Genomic DNA, 22,272 nt, shown 5'->3' with positions numbered 1-22,272 from the left:
ACATTCACAGGGTTAAGAGAAATCTTGGGGATTTTCTGGTCCATCTGTCTCATTTACAGAAGGAAACCAAAGCTCAAGGAAATTACAACAGCTACTTTACAGAGCTGGCATTAGAAAACCGAGGTTCTGCCTCCAAGTGTGATTTCGTTTGAACCAAGGATTCAGAATATGATACTTAATCATTTAATCTTTTCCTGAGAAAGTTGTGAGAATTTTAGGATATAGCTGGAGATTATTAGAGACTCATAAAAGGTAGAGACCAAGAGTACGCGACCAAAGTAGGAAAGCAAGCGTTGAAATGTCTCTTCCTGCCTAAATGGTATTTCACGACATGTTCCCCAGGTTCCATAAAAGTACTGTGTGGTAAATGGGAAGTTTAAGTTAAATTTGATATTGAAAATTATTCAGACTCTTATGGTATCCTGAGATCTTCATGTAGGTTATCAACTTCTGGACTGAGATTCCTTAGTCCCAAATAAGTTATCAGCTACCCTACCTTCATCTTCTCCAAGAGAGTATAGGATATTTAAGAGAGTGCCCTTCCTAGACCTCTTAAAGAAGTCTTGCCCATAATTCACAACTTTTCTCTCATTGCCAAAGAATTCAACTTCTGGTCTAAAAGCATCCAAGTTACAATCCGGATCATTACCCTCCCTCCCTCCTTTCTTTTTTGACCCCTCACGGCCCCCTACCCTCAGCCGGAAGCATCATCTCTCTAAGTCCCCATAACACTTCATTTAGACGCTTACAGAATTTGTATTATTCTTCCTTGTTCAAAGATTTATTTGAGCATTTCTCTTAACTGTTCCTAAATTTTGCATTCCTTTAGGGTAGAGACTGTCTTTATCTTTTTTTATACCCCCTATGGAGCTGACATGGTACTTTGCACACACAGAAGATACTCAAAAAAATTGTTAATCAGTGCTGTAATTACCCAATTATTTAAAGAATGATGATTTCACCGAAGGGATAAATGGAAAATGTATTTCCATCCCACACCATCCACTGTGTACTATTTAAATGTAGCTAAACTTAGAAAAGTACAATTTCTAGATTTATTTAAACTCTTCATAGTTCATTTGTTCTTTGTTTTGTTTAGTTTTGATTTCTGGAATCACTCTCTCAGAAGCCACTTCATTCCTGAAGGACACTAACCATTGCTTTGGAAACCAAGAAGGTAAGAGTCACTTTCATCTTCATTGGGAATACAATAATTGAAATTAGCAAACAGTGTTTTACACATTCTCATTCTTGCCACACTCATAGGAATCTGAAACTGATGAAATTAAAATCCATTACTTAAGTATTTCTAAAGGCAGATTACAAAATATGCAGCTAAGGAAGCAGGGCTTCCCAAATTTGCTCATCACACTAACAGGAATAAAACACACTGCAGAACTTTGACACACAAGCTCCAGGTCAATATACTTAGGTTGGCCCCAAACATGATGTTCGTAGGCTCAAGATTCAGTCTTCACACAAGTCTAACTTTGCTGTGTTTTGAGCAGAGGCCGCACCCGTGAATCCCCTCAGCTGTGTCTTTACTCACAAATGATGCTGAGAGAATAAGGAGAAATGGATTCAAACCTATGTCCACTGTAGTAATAAAAAAAAATTACTCCCCCACCTCAAGATTTGTGTTTATTGGAAGTAATTCTAGATGAATTAGGACCAAGGAAACCAAAGTATAATTAAGTCATGACCACACCATTGCTGACAAGATGCAGTAGCTGAGAAGTTCCCAGGAGAGGGCTGAAAGTTGAGAGCAGTGTCATAGTGCACTGACAGCAGTAAGAGGGGTTGGGGAACACTCAGAAGGTGGTGCTGGAGGTCAGGGAGACTGGGATGGCCATCCCCATTGGAAGACCCCTAAAGACAGGAACAGAGGGGATGGTTGGAGGGACACAGCTGTGTAGGGCTGGAAGCAGGTCAAGCTCTCAAAACCAAGAAGCAGATAATTAGGGGACTTTCTGGGGGTAGAGTTTCCAGGGACACCATGAGTCATGCCAAGAGAGTTGGATGAGACCTAACAAGGGAAAGTTTTATCAGCCAAGAATACATGGTTTTAGCCCTGGGTCCCAGAGTACAGTTGTATAAATATGGGGACAAGATCTGACTTAGCAACCGGACGCACACAGCGTGCGTTGAGGGGCTTTGCTTGACAGTGAGTGGTGAGCCATCGGTGTGAGGAGGCTGCCAGAGGGCAGTCACCACCTCGGGCATGACACCTAGGTCAGGAGAGGTGAGGGCACATGCTGATGGAGGACAACATGTGGTCTGGATGTCACACTTAAGAGATTAACAGGAGTGAGCTCACTGTGATGGTAAAGGAGATGCAGAAGCACATCACAGAAGAAACAGATGAAGACAGCACTGGGGCTACTTAGCCTGGAAAAGAAAAAGCTAAGGAGGGACTTCCCTGGAGGTCCAGTGGTTAAGACTTCGCCTTCCAGGCTCAATCCCTGGTCGGGGAGCTAAGATCCTATATGCCTTGCAGCCAAAAAACCAAAACATAAAACAGAAGCAATACTGTAACAAATTCAATAAAGACTTGAAAAATGGTCCACATTAAAAAAAAAAAAAAAAAAAAAAAGCTAAGGGGAACCCAGAGCAGCCATCAAATGGGTGAAGAGTTGTCTTGTGGGGAGAAGGTTTGAACTCTTTCTGTTGTTACCAAGAGCCGAAAGGAGGATCAAACATCCTGAAGTCACAGAGAGCCAGATTTCAGTTTAAAGCAAGAAGTATCTTTGGCCTGCAGAAACTACCCCAAATGATTTTCCAAAATTTTCCAAAGGGAAAAAAGTCATCTTGAAGGCATTTGAGTAGGCTGGACAACACATTTGCAAGAATATCGCTGAGACAACTCATGCATCATCTAGGCAGTAAAAGTAGGAGATACTGGATTCTGAGTCATGGTTAGAGCTGTGGGTGGAAGAAGAAAAATCTTCCCCTCAACACACGCAGTGACTTGAATCCCAGACGGAAAGTCTTGTTTTTCTAAGAGACCTAAAGGTATAGTTTGACCATGAGTCATTGTAGTCTTTCCCCAACTTCAGACTTCATTCTTATACTACTATCACAAATTTTGCAATACCCATTTAAGACCAGTACTGCTAATTCACTTAATATTTTGATTTACCTTGATTCCTTTTTCTTCTTAGATGTGTTTCTCAAAGTTACCCTATATGCTTGCTATGAAAGTCTGGACCGTCTATCTCAGCATCAGCTGAGACATTTAGATATTCAAAATCTCAAACTCTACTCCAGCTCTGCTGAATCAGAATATCTATTTCAACAAGATTCCCAGTTGGATTCCTATGCCCACCAAAGTTTGAGAAACACTGCTTTATATCACTACTATAAACAGATATTTCACTGTCTCTAAGTCGTTAGCACATATTATTCTATTTTATTCTAACTTTCTTCACATTTTCACAAAATATTATCTCTAAACTTGGGATGCATCTTATAATCAATGAAAGGAGTACTGTAATTAGCAGGGTGTTTTCCTTTATTAGTGGGACACAAAATAGGTTATCTTACAATCGATGGCATCTTACATTTTGCTAAAATAAGGTAATAGACTTTAATATAACTATTAAAATTAAGAAATAGTTGCCTAAAATCATTTTGTATTTGACCATTGGGACTATGCCATGGTTTTGGAAAGACTGGCTTTATAAAAGCAAAATAATGCTCCTAAACATCACTGTGTTTGAGGCCCTTGAGAACAATTCAGTTTCCTCAGTCCCAACCACAGAGATTCTGTTGCAGATGATTTTGATGTGGATCAACTTTCAACACTTTGGGTAGCAGGCTGAACACTAAGTCAAGCTAAATGACATCAGATCATACACTTGCAGCCTGATGAGATTCCCTCACACTATAGTGCAACCATTCTCAAACTGTGGCCCATGGATCCTTGGAGATTCCTAAGAACTTTTCAAGAGGTACATGAGGTCAAAACAATTTTTATAATACCCAGATGCCATGTGCTTTCTTCACTGTTTGACTTAATGATGCAAAAGCAAGGATGGATAGACGATCTGACACTTTATTACAAATCAAGACATGGCACCAAGCTGTACTAATAGTCATAGTATTCTTCACAGCCATACACTGACAGTGAAAAAGAATTTTTTTTAATTTAAAAAGCCAGCTTCAGGATTTCCCTGGTGGCACAGTGGCTAAGAATCCGCCTGCCAATGCAGGGGACACGGGTTCGAGCCCTGGTCCGGGAAGATCCCACATGCTGCGGAGCAACTAAGCCCGTGAGCCACAACCACTGAGCCCGTGTGCCACAACTACCGAAGCCCGCATGCCTAGAGCCCATGCTCCGCAACAAGAGAAGCCACCACAATTAGAAGCCCGCGCTCCGCAACGAAGAGTAGCGCTCGCCACAACTAGACAAAGCCTGCACGCAGCAACAAAGACCCAACGCAGCCAAAAATAAATGTAAATAAATAAATAATTTTTTTTAAAAGCCAGCTTCATTGAAAAATGACCTAAAATTTGCAACAATGGAAAGTATTTATTTGACTACATCTCAAATGTATCCACATCTTTATAATATTCTACATGATCAAACAGGAAGTTCATGAAAAGCACTCCTTTTGCACACTGGACTTTGACATTTGTCTCAAGGAAAAACACATGTGCAGTTGTCTGAGTTGCAAGATGAACCAGCCACTTGATTCATGAAGCACCATTTTTACTTGAAAGAATGACTAGAGGACAAACTATTGTTTCTCAGACTTGTATATCTGGCACACAGTTTCTCAAAAAGCAGTGAAGTGTGTTTATCCTTTCAAGGAAAACTATTGACAGTATTTTTTACTAATGATATAGTTGAGTTTTCAAGCAAAAATTAAAACTTTGGAAGACTTGTATCTACTATCATTAGCTTGACAACGTCCTAATATTTGAATTTTCTAATGAGATCAGTATTGATATTAATGATTGTGATTTTTTATACTGTATAATGAAACGTGCCAATATTTGGAAGTTCTGTATAATTCAGTGAACAATATTTTCCAAATGATCAATGTATGATGTTTACACATGGGTAAAAGTTTCATTCAAAGTTCAACACAGACCAACAGATCATAATGTTTGTTGATATGGTTTCAGATTCCACATTGCAACTAGCCTTTAAGGAACTACCACAGAAACTACCACGTGTCAAGTTTTGGTATAGTATCTAAAAAGAATTTCCACAATTATGTGACAGGGCAATTAAAATACTCTTTCCTTTTCCAAATTATATATCTGTGAAAGATTTTCTATATCTACTTTAACCAAAAAACAAAAAACAAAAAACCAAAAAACCATACAGCAACAGACAGAATACAGAAGCAAGCATGAAAACCCATCCATCTTCTACTCAGCAGACATTAAAGTGAGTTGCAAAAATGAAAAACAACGGTACTCTTGCCACTAATTTTTTTGTTTTGGAAAATATAGTCATTTTCATAAAAATATGTCATTAATGTTAACATGCAATGAATTTGATAGGAACTTTAAATGAATTAGATTTTCTCAATTTTGACTTCTAATACCATAAATATCGGTAGATATGACCTGCATAAACCAAACTCACTGGGTTCTCAATGGTTTTTAAGAGTGTGAAGGGGTTCTGAGGAAACAAAGCTTGAGAACTGCTGCTGTCGTAAAACTCACTTAAGCCACAAAAGTAGGGACTATCTTCACAGATGAGGAAACAATATGGATGAATTCTTCCTCTCCACCAGGCAGTAACTGAGAACATTTAAACCGCATGAAGCCTGCAAGCCAGAGGTCCTCTTTGTGGTGCTATATTGAGTTCCAATCTCTTAACTATGAAAACTTAACCACGAGCACACAGATGGTTCAGCAGAGCCTCTGGCCAAAGTAAAATCGAAATGCAACTTATCCTGAATAAGATCCAGAGGGAAGCAGTTGCTCCTCTTTCTGTAGGACTAGATTCCCCCAGAATCTCAAGGAGGGATATTGAAACAACAGTTACCAACGAAGAGTAATTTCATAAAGTGTAAGATTGAGGGCGGGGGAAGTTCCAAGAGAGAACCATAAAATGTTCAATTTTCCCACTTTTAATAGGAAACATAAAAGGCTTTATTCAAAACATATGACCTATTTCTTAAGAGAGATATGGGGATACATGTGTGTAATTGAACTCCATTTTATGGCCACTTACAGAAGAATGTATGGAAAAGAAAAAGCAGAGAAAGAAAGGGAGAAGGGGAAGAGTTGTGGGGAAAAGAAGTAGAGGGTCAGGAAGGATACGAGAAGAGGTCCAGAGGGAACAGGAAAAGCAAATGCAGATGAGGAAAAGGAACCAGAAAAGTCACACAACCTGCAGGGGCCTTAGAAATGAGCTAGCTTGCTTCTTCATTTTAAGTGAAATTAGTGGCCCAAAGAAGTTAAGTGGTTTGACCAAGTTCGGTGCCGGGACTTTAAGCCAAATTTGTCTAGCTTCTAAGCAAGGAAAACACATAAAGAGAAGGTCTGTGAAAGGGGATTGTTTGGAAAGAAGTGACGGGAGGGATGAGCGGGAGGGTGGACAGAGAGAGAGAGGCAGAAAGATACATAAACACACCATACACGTACATGCACACACACACACACGCTAAGCAGTGAGTTCTAAAGCAGGTATTTAATTAAACACTGTTTGTCACACCCCGACACTGCTACACATAACTAAAGTTTGGAGACCCCTGCCTTAAGCCCAGTACTTCTCAACTCTACGATGCCTAGAAATCACCTGGAGATCTTGTTAAAGTGCAGATTCTGGTTTTGTAATGCGGGGTGGTTCTGAGATTCTGAATGTCTAACAACTCCTCGGTGATGCTGATGCAACGTGTTCAAGGACCACTCTTGGAGTCAGAAGGCCCTACACCAGCAGTTCTCAGAGTGTGGTCCCTGGACCACAATGATGAATTCACCATCAGCTGATGAATGCACCACCAGCATTGCCTAAGAACTTTCTAGAAATGCATATTCTCAGGCCCCATCCCATACCTACTGAATCAGAAGCTCTGGGGGTGAGGCCCAGAAATCTGTGTTTTAACAAGCTCTCCAGGTAATTCTGGTGCATATTAAAGTTTGGAACCATTGCACTAGGCCATAATGTCTCCTATCACCTTGTTGCCTGTAATTGGCTAAACAAGTGTGGCAGTACTTTATGTTCAAGTCATTACTTTTCACTGGGCTATCTGAACTTTCTACTAGGAATTATCAACATTCCAGTAATTCTTTTCAGACACCCTTAAGATTTGGGAATGACACCGAGATCATGAGGCTCAAATGTGACGTGTAATTAAGGAAGTATTTTCTGAGGCCTCCTTTATTAGGCTCAGCTTGTCTTCCTCTAATTGGTTTAGACTTCCACACCTGGAGCTGGACTAAGAGATGTCCCCTCAAACTTTTTTCTTGGAGTAAAATATCTCCTTTAGCTCACCCCCACTTGCCCACTCTAGGCCCCTATACCAGGTCCTGGATTCCTCAGAACGTAGGTTAATCCCAGGAACTTTTGAATCTGGCCCCCTGTCTGAATGGAAATAACAGGATGGAGCTCCCCAAAGCTCCAGATTCAGCAGCCCTGGTCTTCCCAGCCCCTGCAGTCATGAGCTCTGATGCAGAGATGGCCATTTTTGGAGAAGCAGCTCCCTACCTGTGGAAATCAGAGAAGGAGAGAATCGAGGCTCCAAATCGCCCATTTGATTCTAAGAAAGCTTGCTTTGCAGTGGATGATAAGGAATTTTATGTGAAAGGTATGATCCAGAGCAAGGAAAATGACAAAGTCACAGTCGAGACCCTCGACAACCGGGTAAGTGTTGATCTCAGATGTCCTTGCTAACATGGGCATCCCCCTTTGCCTTTGGAGTAGAATAGTAGAAATTGCATGCTGGCCCATAGGAATCTGAAGATAGAACAAGACTCACATTGATCTACTCTGAGTGAAGTCGCAGGTAAAAACTGCCATGGCACGTACCTTTCCTCTGGCTCTTTCCTTCAAGGACTTGGGCTTTGAGAGTTTTTATGATGTTTGCTTTGGAGAAAGGGGAAGGTGGTGGTGGAAGAGTTTGGACTGTTTAAGGGAGAGATTGATACAGATTGCTGCTGGATGGGCGAATATACCAAATAGAACTCTCTAGGCTGCAGAGTGACTTACAGAGGGAGCTCCAGAGGCAATGCCTAATTTAATGCAGAGAATTACAGACCACCATTCAATTCAATCCTTACTGGACACGCACCATGTCTAGGTCACAGTGTCTATCACTCTGCAAATATGAGCAAATCTCAGTCCCGCTTCCCCAAAGTTTATCATCTAGTGTAGGAATCAAGAGTACACGGTGGGTATGGGGACTTCCCTGGTGGCACAGAGGTTAAGAATCCGCCTGCCGATGCAGGGGACACGGGGTCAATCCCCGGTCCCAGAAGATCCCACATGCCGCGGAGCAACTAAGCCCGTGCGCCACAACTACTGAGCCTGCACTCTAGAGCCCGCGAGCCACAACTACTCAGCCCGTGCGCCACAACTACTGAAGCCCGTGTGCCTAGAGCCTGTGCTCTGCAACAAGAGAAGCCATCACAATGAGAAGACCGTGCACCGCAACGAAGAGTAGCCCCCACACGCCACAACTAGAGAAAAGCCCGTGTGCAGTAAGGAAGACCCAACGCAGCCAAAAATAAATAAATAAAATAATTTTTTAAAAAAAGAGTACATGGTAGGTATGAATCGCAGTTCACAAATTCAAGCATACAAGACAGATGATGATGACGATGATGATGATGATGATTGTTATTATTAAACTTAACCTCTGGTGTCAGCCTCTTTTCACAGGGCCGGAAATAAATTTTCTGGAGTTACTATTGGGGTCCCCTCCCCAGAGCCATGCCACATTTTCAGTAATACCACATGGGGTGTCACTGCCCCCCCTGAAGGATTGCTAAGAAACAAGCCCCAGTTTCTTTTTTTTTGGAAAAGATTTTTTTATCCAGTGTTTAAGTAAGATTAAAAACTACAAGATTTTGCTTGCAGCTGATGAGCAAGAAGAGAAAAGTTAAACCCAAATTATCATCTGATTGGCTAGTTAAAACGCTCTGACTCAAGATCAAATTATTCAGTGACACACCAGTTACTTTGTGTGGGCTGAGGAGTTCTGGAGCAAAACAGCCCTAAACAAAACATATCATCTGAGAGCACAGGGCTAATGGGCATATGAAATACTAAACAAGAAAGCTGATAAAGGGAGGCTGTCGCAGACCTTTTGCTATTTTAGGCTTCTAGCAGTTGCTTACCATATACAAGGACCTAGCAGCCAGTTATTTTATCTCTTGACTTATCTGAGGTTAAACAACTTTAACCCACTAAGCAGGAATAAAGAGACACTTTGTAGATGAGTTGGAAAACATAAAGCAGTCCCACTTCTCCAGTAGAGTTTTAGTTGACTTAAATCATAAGAGAAACAATGATTACTGCACATATTGTCCTTGTCACACTGCATCTGTTGAGTAGAATTTCCATTCCAAGTGTTGTTTTCATCTTCACCATCGTCTTGAGTCCTCAATCTATATATCTTGCCCTCCTTTTTAAAGTCTTCCCCCCGTTTCTCCAGCACTCTTTTTCTGACTGGTTCCCTTTTTTCTGAGTTGCTAGAGGATGCAAGGTTTGAGGATTCCAATGATGCTGCTCTCACCGAGGTCTGTGCAGGAGGAGGATTACTAAATAAGAAGTTGCTAATCAATCTCCAGATGGCAAGGAATGGGTAAAGTACTGTCCCCAAGAATGTCCAAAAGTCGCCACTGGAAGAATGTACCATGGATGTAGTTGGTCTTCCTGCTGGCAACAGTACCACTGAAGCACTTGGGGCAAGTTCCAAATCCAGTAATTTCTTTTTATAATCTTCTTTGGTAAATTCCCTCCTGGGAAACATTGTCGCTAATGAAAAATTACTGTAAGTGTTGCCAACAGTCTGTGCAGCAAACTGCCTTGCTGCTTCTAGAGGAGCATCAGAAGGGAACTGATTTGTGAAGGAAGAACCATCAGGAAGACGGAATTGAATTCTCGCAACACTGCTTCTTTCTGTTGTGGAAGAGTCTCTCTTGACTTCCATTTCTGCCTGTTTGGCCAGCAGGGCTGCAGCTTTAGCAGCTTCTACTTCTTCCTTTGTCTTTGCAAAACGAACAGCTCTCTCTGCACGGTCCAGTGCAATCTTCTGTTTTATACGCTCTCGAGCTGCCCTATCTTCTGCCTTTTCTCTGTTCCTTTCCTCTAACACACTTTTTGTTAATTCTTCTTCTTGCTTTCTTTTATAATCCAACATTTCTTTTCCAGTTTTCCTCCTCTCAATTTCCTCCTTAATCTCTCTCTGTTCTTCCTCTTTCCTTTTCTCTTCTCTCTTTTCTTCAAGTTTTTTGGTTAGTCTTTCCACTCTGACGGTGAACTCCTCTGTAGGTCTCTGATTTGAACATCCACCAGGCTCTGGAGACACAGTGGCCTGGCCTGAAATTTCTCCTCCTGTTGCAGAATCTGACTTTGTATCAGAAGTGGGTGGTGTCTCACAGAGCTCTACATTTCTGGACTGACAGTTTTCAGAAGTGTTGTTCTGATCAAATGAGGTGGATGGAGTAGAGACTGAACTTTCTCACTGGCCACTATTTGCCACTGATATTTCACCTTTTAACGAGTGCATCTGCCGGACTTTGTGGATTCTGGTAACAAGTTCATCTGCAGGAACACTTCCTGCTATTACTTCCAAGGGAATTCCACTGTCTCCAATAAAGAAACTGGATGGAACACACACTACAGGATAGATCTGTGAAAATTGTAGGCAGGCTTCACTTTTGGTATCGATTTTCACAGCAACAAAACTGTTGGAAGATGCTTCTGTCACTTTCTCATCTTCCCAACTTGCAGCCATCTGTGTAGCCTGTTCATCATCACCTGCCACGAACACCACGAAGACCGCGCCGCTCCTCTTGGCCGACGCGACGGCGGCCGGAATGGCGCCCTGGAACCACAGCATCGCTGCCCTCGGGCACAGGCGCTCGCTCGGCGTGTTGCCACCTCGGTCCCGGAGCCGACCCGCCCTCTCCGTCTTTGGGCCCCCGCGGCCCGCCTCCGGCTCCGCACCGGCGCGCAGGCCCGTCAGCGGCTCCCAGGACGCGTGCAAGCGCGCAGGCCGAGGCGCGCCCCGCGACGCATGACGCCACGCATCGCCGTTGGCAGCGCGCCCCTGTCCTTTGTCTCGTTGGCAAGTCGGTGCATGTGGGAGCCTGGGAGACCGCAGGCCCTGCAGTCCCGGAAGTGGAAGGAGCGCCCCAGTTTCTGATCCTTCAGGACACACAGATTTTTCCATCTTCCTTATGCTATTTTGGATGTCCCTCTCTCTCTAGTTTAGGGCGGTGGGGCAGAAGGGCTTCCTTTCCTCAAGAGATTTGGTCTATATCAACAAATCTCCTCCCTTTTATCTTTTCGGTAAAACCCTCAAAGCTCTTCTGAGGATTCGGGCTTTTGGAAAACAAACGCTAGAAAGGCTTACAGGCTCTCTCGCTTTTATGCCCTATTTTCTACCTTTCCTGAGTAATGGAGTGCCAGTTGTATGCTTAAAGGGGAGGGAAAACAGAGAGGGGAAAATTAGGTAATAGTCTCAAAATACTGTTCAGGCATGGACCATGCTTCAAGTCCAAATGTTTTAACTATTAGGGCAGCGGTGCAAGGAATTCTGGAAGCCTTGAAAAGACAGGGGAGAGAAGAAACAGGTCATGGAAGAGGTGGCACTTCAGAAGAGCTTTGAAGGTTGCTAGATGTAATTTCAATGTAGATATATTCCAGACAAAGGGACCCACATGAGCAGAGGTATTGAGGTGGAGATTTACAGAATACACTGGAAGAGTTTTTTCCAATCTTCCAAGCTTGATCTCTTTGCAGCATTCATAGCAAATGGGGTAAACAGAGGCAAGCTGCTGTGGCCTTGGCCATCCTGTGTTCCACCTGGCCACCCTGAGGCTGAAGGGCTCTATAACTTTGCACACCTGTAACCCTCTTCTGGCACACAGAATGGCATGCTGACTTGGGGGCATCAGACCAGAATTGGTTATACAGTTTGACCAGTCTTAGATTTATCAAGAACAGTTATTTACGGATCATCTCTGGGCACAGAAATGATCCATAACGTTAACCACGGTAATGGGGTAATCTCACCACAATATCTCACCATTTTCACCCCACTGGTAGGTCACCACATCGGCTCTCCCACTCATCATGTGATTTTCCTCTCAATATCCAGACACTCACTCCGAACAGTGACCAAGTCTTCCCCATGAACCCTCCCAAATTTGACAAGATCGAGGACATGGCCATGATGACCCACCTACACGAGCCAGGAGTGCTGTACAACCTCAAAGAGCGTTACGCAGCCTGGATGATCTACGTGAGTACCCTTCAACCTCTCTTTATTCCATTTCCTTCTCTTAGTAAAGTCAAGATCCATAGGTTGAATTTTCTGATTTTCTCAGACCTACTCAGGCCTCTTCTGTGTCACCGTCAACACCTACCAGTGGCTGCCGGTGTACAACCCTGAGGTGGTGACGGCCTACAGAGGGAAAAAGCACCAGGAGGCCCCGCCGCACATCTTCTCCATCTCTGACAACGCCTATCAGTTCATGTTGACTGGTGAGTAATTTCTTTAATCCATATTTTAAAAAATAGTTTTAGTGAAGTATTCAAGTCCTTTAACTGCACTGGTTCTTAGTTAATTACTCGAGCCCTTCACAGGCTTTGGTCATCCAAACGGTGCAATGACCAAAGTGACCTCAGTAGATTCAGAGGATGTCAGGATGGAAAGCCAGGGGCGCAGTATCTTCCATTACCAGTCACGGTTCTTAAGCCAGAGCTTGGGACTGAAGCCACACTAAGTACATGCTTCTCTGGGGGTGGATGTGAAGCACAAGGAGATGCGCTGCCCCCAACTCCAAAGAAACCCCCAACAGGAGCACACTTGGAAGAGAGACTATATTAGTAGCCACTTAGGAATGCAAAGTTGGAGAAATGGGCACAGCAACTTCCCTTCACCTGTTTTCTCAGGCTCCCTCTTTCTCCTCCTTAAATTTCCAGAATAGCAGATGAAATAGCAGAGATGTGGTAATACTGTCACCCTTGTCATGCCTAACATCACTTCGGTCTGTTCCACTTTCACCTAATTTGACTTGGTGCAGAGAGAAGAAGTAGAAGCAAGCATCTGAGATCTGAAGATGCTTAAAAGTCATCCAGAACAATGTTGCCCAAACTTCAGCCATTCCAATGTCACATTCGCAATCCTGGCCATTTCTGCATATTTAAAATCTTTCCTTATAGTGACTGAAGTTCCGTCCATTTCAAAAAGGAAGAATAGGGAATTCCCTGGCGGTCCAATGGTTAAGATTCTGTGCTTCCACTGCAAGGGACACGGATTCGATACCTGGTCAGGGAACTAAGATCCCACATGCCACGTGGCGTGGCCAAAAATAAAAATAAAATAGGAACCGAACAAATCTGCCCTTTGATCTGGAGGAAAACTATTTTTTAAAAAAAGGAAGAATAATATCACTATTAGTATTAGTTTCTTAGGACTGCCGTAACCAAGTACTACACACTGGGTGGCCTAAGCAACAGAAATGCATTGTGTCACAGCTCTGGAGCCTGGAAGTCTGAGATCAAGGTGTCAGCAGGGTTGGTTCCCTCTGAGGGCCGAGAGGGAGAATGTGGTCCAGGCCACTCTCCCAGCTTCCGGTGGTTTGCTGGCCATCCTTGCCATCCCTTGGCTTATAGAATCATCACCTTGATCTGCACTTTCATCTTCACATTGTGTTCTCATCTGCCTCCAAATTTCTCTTTTTATAAGGACACCAGTCATATTGGATTAGGGGCCCACCTACTCCAGTATGACCTCATCTTCACTAATTACATCTGCAATGACCCTATTTCCAAATAAGGTCACATTTTGAGGTACTGGGGGTTAGTTAGGGCCTCAACATATTAGTTTGTTGGGGGGAACACAATTCAACCTATAACACTCTTGTAAATGGAAAACCACGGTCACTGTCCACAAGTAGAAAGTAAAGGTGAAAGAAAAAGGCAATGACAACAAATCAGTGTCCATAAATTCTAATTAGAAGCTGTGGCTTCTTACAAGTTCTAAGTCTGAGACTTGCTTTCTTTGTTGAAAAGGGAGATAAGAAAGCGCTATTGAGGAGGTAAAGATCTGTGAACACGAATAACTTCCACACTGTGGGACTCACCGTTCACTTCCCATGCTGCCCACGTTACACATCCAGCATTTGGGAAATCTGCACAAATTGTCTCCAAGAAGATTCGACATGCCCAAATCATCACACCACTAGTTAATGGCAAAGCCAGAACTAGAACTCATGGGCTCTGTCTACCCCCAATGTTGCCTGATTTGTATATCCTGCCTGTATCTTGTTTATTTATTCTGTCCTGCTTCCTTCTGCATTTCTAGATCGAGACAACCAGTCCGTCCTCATCGCGTGAGTAACCTGTGTTGTTGCCATGATGACTTGGAAGGGGCTGTCCATTCCTTCTGCTCTCCTTTAGCTCACTTACTTTTTTAAAAAAATTTATTTTATTGAAGTATACTTGATTTACAATGTTGTATTAATGTCTGCTGTACAGCAAAGTGATTCAGTTATACATATATATTCCTTTTCATATTCTTTTCCATTTTGTTTTATCACAAGGTATTGAATATAGTTCCCTGTGCAATGCAGTAGGACCTTGTTGGTTATGCATTCTATATCTAATAGTTTGCATCTACTCATCCCAAACTCTCAATCCATTTGTCCTCCATTCCCCCTTTCCTTGGTCCCCTTGGCAATTACAAGTCTGTTCTCTATGTCTGTGTATCTCACTTTATTTTATTTTATTTTACTTTATTATATTTTATTTATTTTGGGGTGTGTCGGGTCTTAGTTGCAGCACTCGGGATCTTTTGTTGGGGCGCGTGGGCTCTTCGCTGTGGTGTACAGGCTTCTCTCTAGTTGTGGCGGGCGGGTTTTCTCTTCTCTAGTTGTGGCACGCAGGCTCCAGAGTGCGTGGGCTCTGTAGTTGTGGCACGCAGGCACCAGAGCACGTGGGCTCTGTAGTTTGTGGCACGTGGGCTCTAATTGAGGTGCGCAAGCTCAGTAGTTATGGCGTGCGGGCTCGGTTGCCCCGCGGCATGTGGGATCTTATTTCCCTGACCAGGGATTGAACCCGCGTCCCTTGCATTGCAAGGCGGGTTCTTTACCACTGGACCACCAGGGAAGTCCCTCTCACTTACTTTTAAATCAACAGCGGAGAATCCGGGGCTGGGAAGACAGTGAACACCAAGCGTGTGATCCAGCACTTTGCAGCAATTGCGGTCACTGGGGAGAAGAGGAAGGAGCAGCGGCCGGGCAAGATGCAGGTGAGCAGCTTCCTGCACCTGGAAGGCTTGCTGGAATGACTATAACTGAAACCCCAGGTGAGCCCCAAGTGTCCGCAGGGCTTTGTGCTCAGCAGAGATGCACAGCACAAGGTCCTGCCCCAGGGGGTGTTTACCGGGTAAGGCAGGAAATGGCTCCACCTTGTGGACTCGGGCTCTAGCACCAGCTCCATCAGCAACAGCCGAGTGACCTTGAACAACTCCACATCCTCCTTTGGAGAAGGAATGGTTTAGGCCAGTGGTTCTCAAACTGGAGTGCACGTCAGAATCACCAGGAGGGTTCGTTAACAACGGATTGCTGGTCCCCAGGCCCAGAATTTCTGACTGAAATTCCTGTCTCACATTCAAAATCCTGGCATGTTGCATTTCTGTCATGTTCCCATTGTTCATGCCCTGTCCAGGGATCACACTTTGAGAACCACTGGGCTGGACAGTAGTTTCCAAACAGCTCTGAAGTCAGAAAGGCAAGCAATCATGTGGGGAAGGGGGAAAGGTGAAAACTCTGCTTTCTATAAGTGGATTTCTACGTAATAATTCTCACAAAATATTTTATGCAACTTAAACATTTTTTTTGAGAACCACTGTTTCTATCATATGGGTCACTTTCATTGCTCACAGTCTGTTTCTACTTCTGAACCCGAATATCTGTATAAATGGGTCCTGGTGCATGCAGGAACAGAGGCCTATATTTTACAAATCCATAATTTATGATAAAATGTTATCAGAAAAGAAAGGCCATCTGGGAGATTGAGAGGTAGCGGGTAGGGCTCCAACCTGGAATCTGGTGTGGCCAGAAGCCACTTTGATGCTGTGCTAAGACTCCTTCTACGACGGGACCTTGAAGCCTCCTTGGGTGGGGTGGGGATGGGCCTGTGGGTACTCAGCACAACTGTACCTGTCACCAGCCTGAGCTGGGCGACATCTCTCCCTGGGACCTTCCCAGAGCATCCACACTTTTGAGTCACTGGGAAGTTACTTCGGAAGACGTCCAAAGTCCTCTCTTTTCCTCTTCTCACTTATTATTAGGGAACCCTGGAAGACCAGATCATCCAGGCCAACCCCCTCCTGGAGGCCTTTGGAAATGTCAAGACCGTGAGGAATGACAACTCCTTGAGATTCGTTAAGACTCAGTCCAATTGTCAATGACCCCCAGGAAGAAAACCCTCTCCTCCAATGCTGAATATGAAAAATGGCCACATAAACTAGGATATACCTGGCCTTAGTCTACCCCCAAGCGCTTCAGATCAAGCTGCCCAACCAGGATATTCTGATAACCCTTCAAAGAACATTTTGTCTTATTCCCAGCCGAAGGAAGATTTAGCTGTCCTTCCCTAACTAATCAGCATCACCTCAGAGCCTCCTGAAGTCACAATGATTCAAGATTCAAATTCCACAAGTACAAAATGACTTCTCTATGCTAAAATTGGTCTCTTCAGGTGGAAGCATTTTAAAATACATAAGTCCATTGAACAGTATCCACTGACTTATTAGCCATGAAAACCTTAGTGTGAAGTTAGTTAGCAGATCTGACCTTCTCCAAGTCAGGAGGTGCTGGGAGGAGGGAAAACCTGGTGGAGGCAACAGAGCTCAAAAATTGGGAAGAAGTTGATACTGAAGATACTGAAGGATATGTCCCATCCTTCAATGTTTCACTTAGGATTAGCTCAACCAAAGAGGCATTTACTTCCGACACTGGCAAATAAACAAGTATCCAGTCTCCTATCTAATTTCACTGGCCAGTAGAGCAAGTACCCAGAGGCACTTGCATTCAGCAGCTAGAACTCCTGAAGAGCGAACACATAATTCACATAAACCTACACTGGTCCTTCATTAACTCTTCTTAGGCTTCATTCAGAGAATACTGAGAATACTACTGAGGATGTACTACATTCCAGGGTCTGTGGGTGAACAAGCAAGGCAATATTTTTGCCCTCCAATTGGCTCACAGAGTGGTAGCGACCAATTAAGCAGATAATGTAAGAAGGGAGTATACACACACACATATATACTATATATAATTTCACCCCTCACTCCCCAAGATTGGGGGAACCCAAGTGCTGAGTGGGTCTTTGGGGAGCCAGGAGGCCTGGCCTGGGGGCTAGGTTTGCATGTAGGAAGTAGTAAGGAAAACTGAGGCAAGAAATCTCAGAAGTAAAATCCAGAGGCAAAAAAGAAGTCAGATAGTCCAACCAGGTTATCAGTTCAAAGGTGTTACAAAGAGTTTGAGCAGGATAAAGACCAAGGAGACAGTCAGGTGTGAGGTGGTCCCAAACAGAGACTTGAGAGGGAGCCTGCAGGCATCCCCAGAGCTGTGGGAACAGGGCCAGGTGCTTTGGGCAGAGCTACCTGAGTCTTGGCTGAGCCGGCGTGGGGACCAGATGCCAAGCAAACAGAGAGGAGGAAGGTCCTCATGCTTCTGGCATCACCTCCTCCGTGAGCCTACACAGCCCACCCATCCTCAGTAGTACCTAACAGAAGCTGGCTACAGTACCATAGAAAGAAAATAACTGTGTTTTTCAATCTGTCTTTGGACAGGGGACGTTCATTCGCATTCACTTTGGAGCCACAGGAAAGCTGGTGTCAGCGGACATTGAAACCTGTGAGTCCAAACACTCTATCTGGCACCTTGGCTTTGGCCACAGAGGCATCTCCTGGGGACCCTAAAATCACATCGTTTTTTGTTATCTTAGATCTCTTAGAAAAATCCAGGGTGGCATTTCAGTTATCCCGTGAGAGAGGCTATCATATTTTTTACCAAATCATGTCAAACAAGAAGCCGGAACTTATGGGTAAGTTCCTTGGTTATCATTCTCATCTTCCAAATCGATCACATTGGAAAAAAACTCAGAGTCAGTTGTGCATAAGATGCTAAAGGGATCCTTCTGCTTCACAGACCTGCTTCTCATTTCAACCAACCCCTTTGACTTCCCCTTTGTGAGCCAAGGAGAGGTCACCGTGGCCAGTATTGATGACAGTGAGGAACTGTTGGCCACTGATGTATTTTGTGTGTTTATTTACTTACATAAGGAATTGTTGAATTTATGAACTGAGAGGTACCCATGATCTCAGGAGGAAGCTGGGATGCAGGGATGCTCAGTGATTAGACCCAAGAGCTCAGAGAATTAGTACAGATCACACCCCTCCCCCACTTGGTTCCATTTCAGAAGATTCCAGGAAATGGGAATACAGAAAGTTCTCCAAAATAGGCCTTCAGTTAGATTCTCCAGCTTTTTAGAGTAAATGTTTGCATGGATAAGGTCTTTAAAGTTTTTGTTGGAAGTTTTCAGGGTACAAAACCATCTACATGGTTCTTTTAAGAAAATCTAGAAAAATACAAAAAAGTCTAAAGCAGGAGAAAAACAGTCCCGCTCTGCAGCAGCCATTCCATTCCTCCGGCTACCTGCCACCTCCGGCTCACAGTAGTCACCCACCTCCTCAACACACCTGTCAGGCCTCTGGCCTTTAGCTTTGGGGAGTATCTCCAGGGTCAATAACCGTAATATTAACTAAGTGCATTGAGCACTCACGCATGCTAGGAACTGAGAAAAGAGCTTTGCCTCAACAAAACCTCTGGGATCAGCACCACTGCTACCCCCGTTTCATAAAGGTAGAAGCTGAGTCTTAGAAAAATAACACACGATTTGCACGAAGACAGTTTGTAAACGACGGTCTGAACCCAGATCTGCCCAACCCCAGAACTTGCATTTTTAACCCTAACCCTAACCCTAACCCCTAACCCTAACCCCTAACCCTAACCCTAAACCTAATTGTCTAACCCTAACCCTAACCCTAACCCTAAACCCTAACCCTAAACCCTAAACCCTAAACCCTAACCCTAAACCCTTACCCTAACCCTAAACCCTAACCCTAACCCTAACAACCCTAACCTTAACCCTAACCCGAACCCTAACCCTAACCCTCTAACCCTAAACCTAACCCTAAACCCTAACCCTAACCCTAAACCCTAACCCTAACCCTAACAACCCTAACCTTAACCCTAACCCGAACCCTAACCCTAACCCTCTAACCCTAACCCTAACCCTAAACCCTAAACCCTAACCCTAACCCTAAACCCTAACCCCTAACCCTCAACCCTAACCCTAAACCCTAAACCCTAACCCTAACGACCCTGACCCTGACCCTGACCCTGGCCCTGGCCCTAACCCTAACCCTAACCTCATAGTGTTGCTGACCCTTCCATTGATATAATTGTATGTAATTGAACTTATTCAATATATCTATTAAACATCTGCCCTCTGCCCAAGGTGGGCAACACCCTCCCAGGTGTTGGAAATGCAATGAAAATACTCCATAAGGTGCGCACCTGGTGGGCACATTGTTAACAAAAGGCTTTTACATTTGCACCAGTAGTTTCTCCTTAAGGTCATCACTTGCCAATTAATGACCATGCTGTTTAGGAAGCTCATTAAACACCCAGGAGTCACGGTTCCCTGCAGGCTCTCCCGTTCTCCCTCGGGCACTCTTCCACCCTCTCTAGGTTTCAGTTTCCAGGAACTCGAGCCTATTGAGAGAGTGCGGAAATAGCTAATCTGGTTTTTGGATGATAGACCATAAACCAGATTTAAAGAAAAATATGTCGTTGCTGGTTTTCATTCAAACAGACAGGTATAATGAAGAAAGGAACCCCTCTGGCCCTCCAGGAGTTGCCTGGGAACCTAGTCTGTGAAATACTTATACATCAAGAGATGGCTCTGAGCTGGAATTCTACAAAAGAAGAGTAGAGCAACCCAGTACAGCTTTATACCCCCTCAGCCGCAGGAGGAGAATGGCTGCAGGCTACTGAAAGCCAGCAGCATTGACAAATTAACTCCCCCCAGCCTTTGCCAAACCACAGTGGTACCTCTGAGTTCTCTGTTTCCTTCTCTATTCTGACTCTTTTCTCAATAAATCCACATTTCTTAATAGAGTGTCACAGTGGAAGCAAAACAGACCTTCAATTTTCAGACCTCAATTTATAAAGCAAAGGTTCTAGGGGTTTTGTTTTTAAATTAAAGGACCACATCATTTGAAAATTGTACAGGTTCTAATTCTTCAGTTCCAAGACACCAAACACACTGCATGCGGTCCCCATGGAAAGGCCCCTCTCAGCAGAAGCGCCACCGATTCCACAATGAAAGGGCAGCAAGGTGCCCTTCTCCCTTCTCTGCTGCCTGGATGGCCCCCATGTTTTTCAATCCATGCCCCCTGGTAAGTTTCTAAGGTGCAATTCTGAGACCCTTCCCTTTCCCATCCCAGCAGGTGGCCAAGGGCCGGCCCGGGCTGGACACGTGCAGGAAGCAGAGCTGGGCCAGCTGGCCAGAGTGGGGTTTGGGGGTTCTCAGCAGGAGAAATCACCATGCAGGATAAATCCCTTGGCCTTGCCATAAGCCAAGGGCAAGTCTCTCAGGGCTACGGGCCCTCTCAGGTTCTCCTTGCAGATACCTCGCATGGGGCACTTGGCTACTTGGGAAAACCGCGCGGGAGTGAGCTTTACACCAGCAGATGCTTTGTAAAATTGAACGGGGTAGGCTTGGGCCTGTCCTCAAAGCCTCTACTCAAAGGCGAGCCCTTCCTGCGGCAGCCAGGTTAGGGGGCTCCGCGACTGTGCCGAACAGCTCTGGTGTGAGTCGTGGTTCCCTCCTCCACCCACCCCCACGAGCCCCCGTCCCCTTACCTGAGGCCCGCGGCCCTCCGCTCCGCGCTCGGATGCCACTGGGGTGCCAGAGACCCACGGGAGGGGTCGTTCCCGGCCGGCGCCGCGTCCGCGCGGCACAGCACGGTCTCGGCACTCCAGGCACGGCGCCTGGGGCCAGGCGTCCCCTCTCCTGTGAGCGCGAGGCAGGAAGCGGCGCCCCTGCGAGGCCGCTAGCGATGCCCCGGCGCGCGGGCCCCTGCGGCGCGGAGACCGCTCCAGGCTGGACTCAGCGAGGCCAAGGCCGCCAGGACGAGCGCTTGCCGGGACCCGGCTCGGGCGGCGGAGCTGCAGGCCCCCACAAACAACCCAGTTTTTTAAATGGAAAAAGGACTTGAAAAGACCCTTCTCCAGATAAGACATACAAATGGTCAACAAACACCTGAAGAGATGTTAAACATCGTTAGTCACGATGGAAATGCACATTAATACCACAACGCCATACCCCTCCACAAACACTAGAAGGCCTATAATCAAGAGAATTAAAAATAACAAATTTTGGCAAAAATGTAGAGACATTGATACAGAGTTTCCCATGGGGAAAATGAATCGGTCCAGGAGATGGATGGTGAGAATATTTGTACAACAATGTGAATGTAGTTAATGCCACAGAACTGTATACTCAAAATGGTTTAAATGGTAAATGTTACTTTTAATCACAATGAAAAGAATGAATGAAGCACTGATGATACATGTTAGAACATGGATGAACACTGAAAACATTCTAAGTCAAAGAGCTCATGCAGAAAAGGTCACCCAGGTCATACTTAGCTCGTGTGTTTTAAATCCATAAAGGTTTTGAAAATGAGGGAAAGTCTCAATAATGGTTTCAGAAAAAGAAAACTGGATCAGAATGGGAAAAGACATCTCCATAGAGTTGCGGAGATGGTGAATGTTGAAGTGGGCCCGTGGAGAGGATTATAAGGTAGAACCATAAAATTTCGTCTTTGGGTCTTTATGTTCTGGTTCCCTGGGAGAGGACCCCAGTATTGCATAAAACACACTGGAGTAGTTTATGTGAGGTGGTGTATTTTGTACTGCTACTTATAGTTTTTTTATACACTTGAAATTACTGAGGAGTACATTACTTTTCAAAAGAACCAGGTCAAAACCATG

The 22,272-nt window shown here is 44.5% G+C and overlaps 1 protein-coding gene and 1 pseudogene across 4 annotated transcripts in view; one reads left to right on the top strand and one right to left on the bottom strand.

The window, feature by feature from the left end:
- The window catches only part of LOC309621854 (myosin-13-like), a 30,001-nt gene extending 9,342 nt beyond the window's left edge, over nt 1-20,659 (top strand). For 2 of the 3 annotated variants that reach the window (XM_082409181.1, XM_082409182.1), the window contains 9 exons: nt 1,100-1,177; nt 12,291-12,434; nt 12,520-12,676; nt 14,502-14,529; nt 15,335-15,446; nt 18,000-18,063; nt 18,155-18,253; nt 18,358-18,461; nt 20,087-20,659. In XM_082409181.1, coding sequence (XP_082265307.1) covers nt 12,324-12,434; nt 12,520-12,676; nt 14,502-14,529; nt 15,335-15,446; nt 18,000-18,063; nt 18,155-18,253; nt 18,358-18,461; nt 20,087-20,206 — 795 coding nt within the window. In that variant the 5' untranslated portion in view covers nt 1,100-1,177; nt 12,291-12,323 and the 3' untranslated portion in view covers nt 20,207-20,659. Of the gene's footprint in view, nt 1-1,099; nt 1,178-7,367; nt 7,826-12,290; nt 12,435-12,519; nt 12,677-14,501; nt 14,530-15,334; nt 15,447-17,999; nt 18,064-18,154; nt 18,254-18,357; nt 18,462-20,086 lie in introns of those variants that run through there. The other variant, XM_082409180.1, reaches the window with a different exon arrangement.
- On the bottom strand, nt 8,977-11,076 carry LOC309621855 (UBX domain-containing protein 4 pseudogene; annotated as a pseudogene). Its single transcript has one exon. The product of its transcript is annotated as a UBX domain-containing protein 4 pseudogene (transcript).
- Nucleotides 20,660-22,272: the final 1,613 nt, after the last annotated feature.

This window comes from Balaenoptera borealis (genome assembly GCF_965194805.1).
Source record: "Balaenoptera borealis genome assembly, contig: HAP1_SCAFFOLD_1108, whole genome shotgun sequence".
Classification (NCBI taxonomy): Eukaryota; Metazoa; Chordata; class Mammalia; order Artiodactyla; family Balaenopteridae; genus Balaenoptera; species Balaenoptera borealis.
This window is presented reverse-complemented; position numbering and strand designations above follow the sequence as displayed.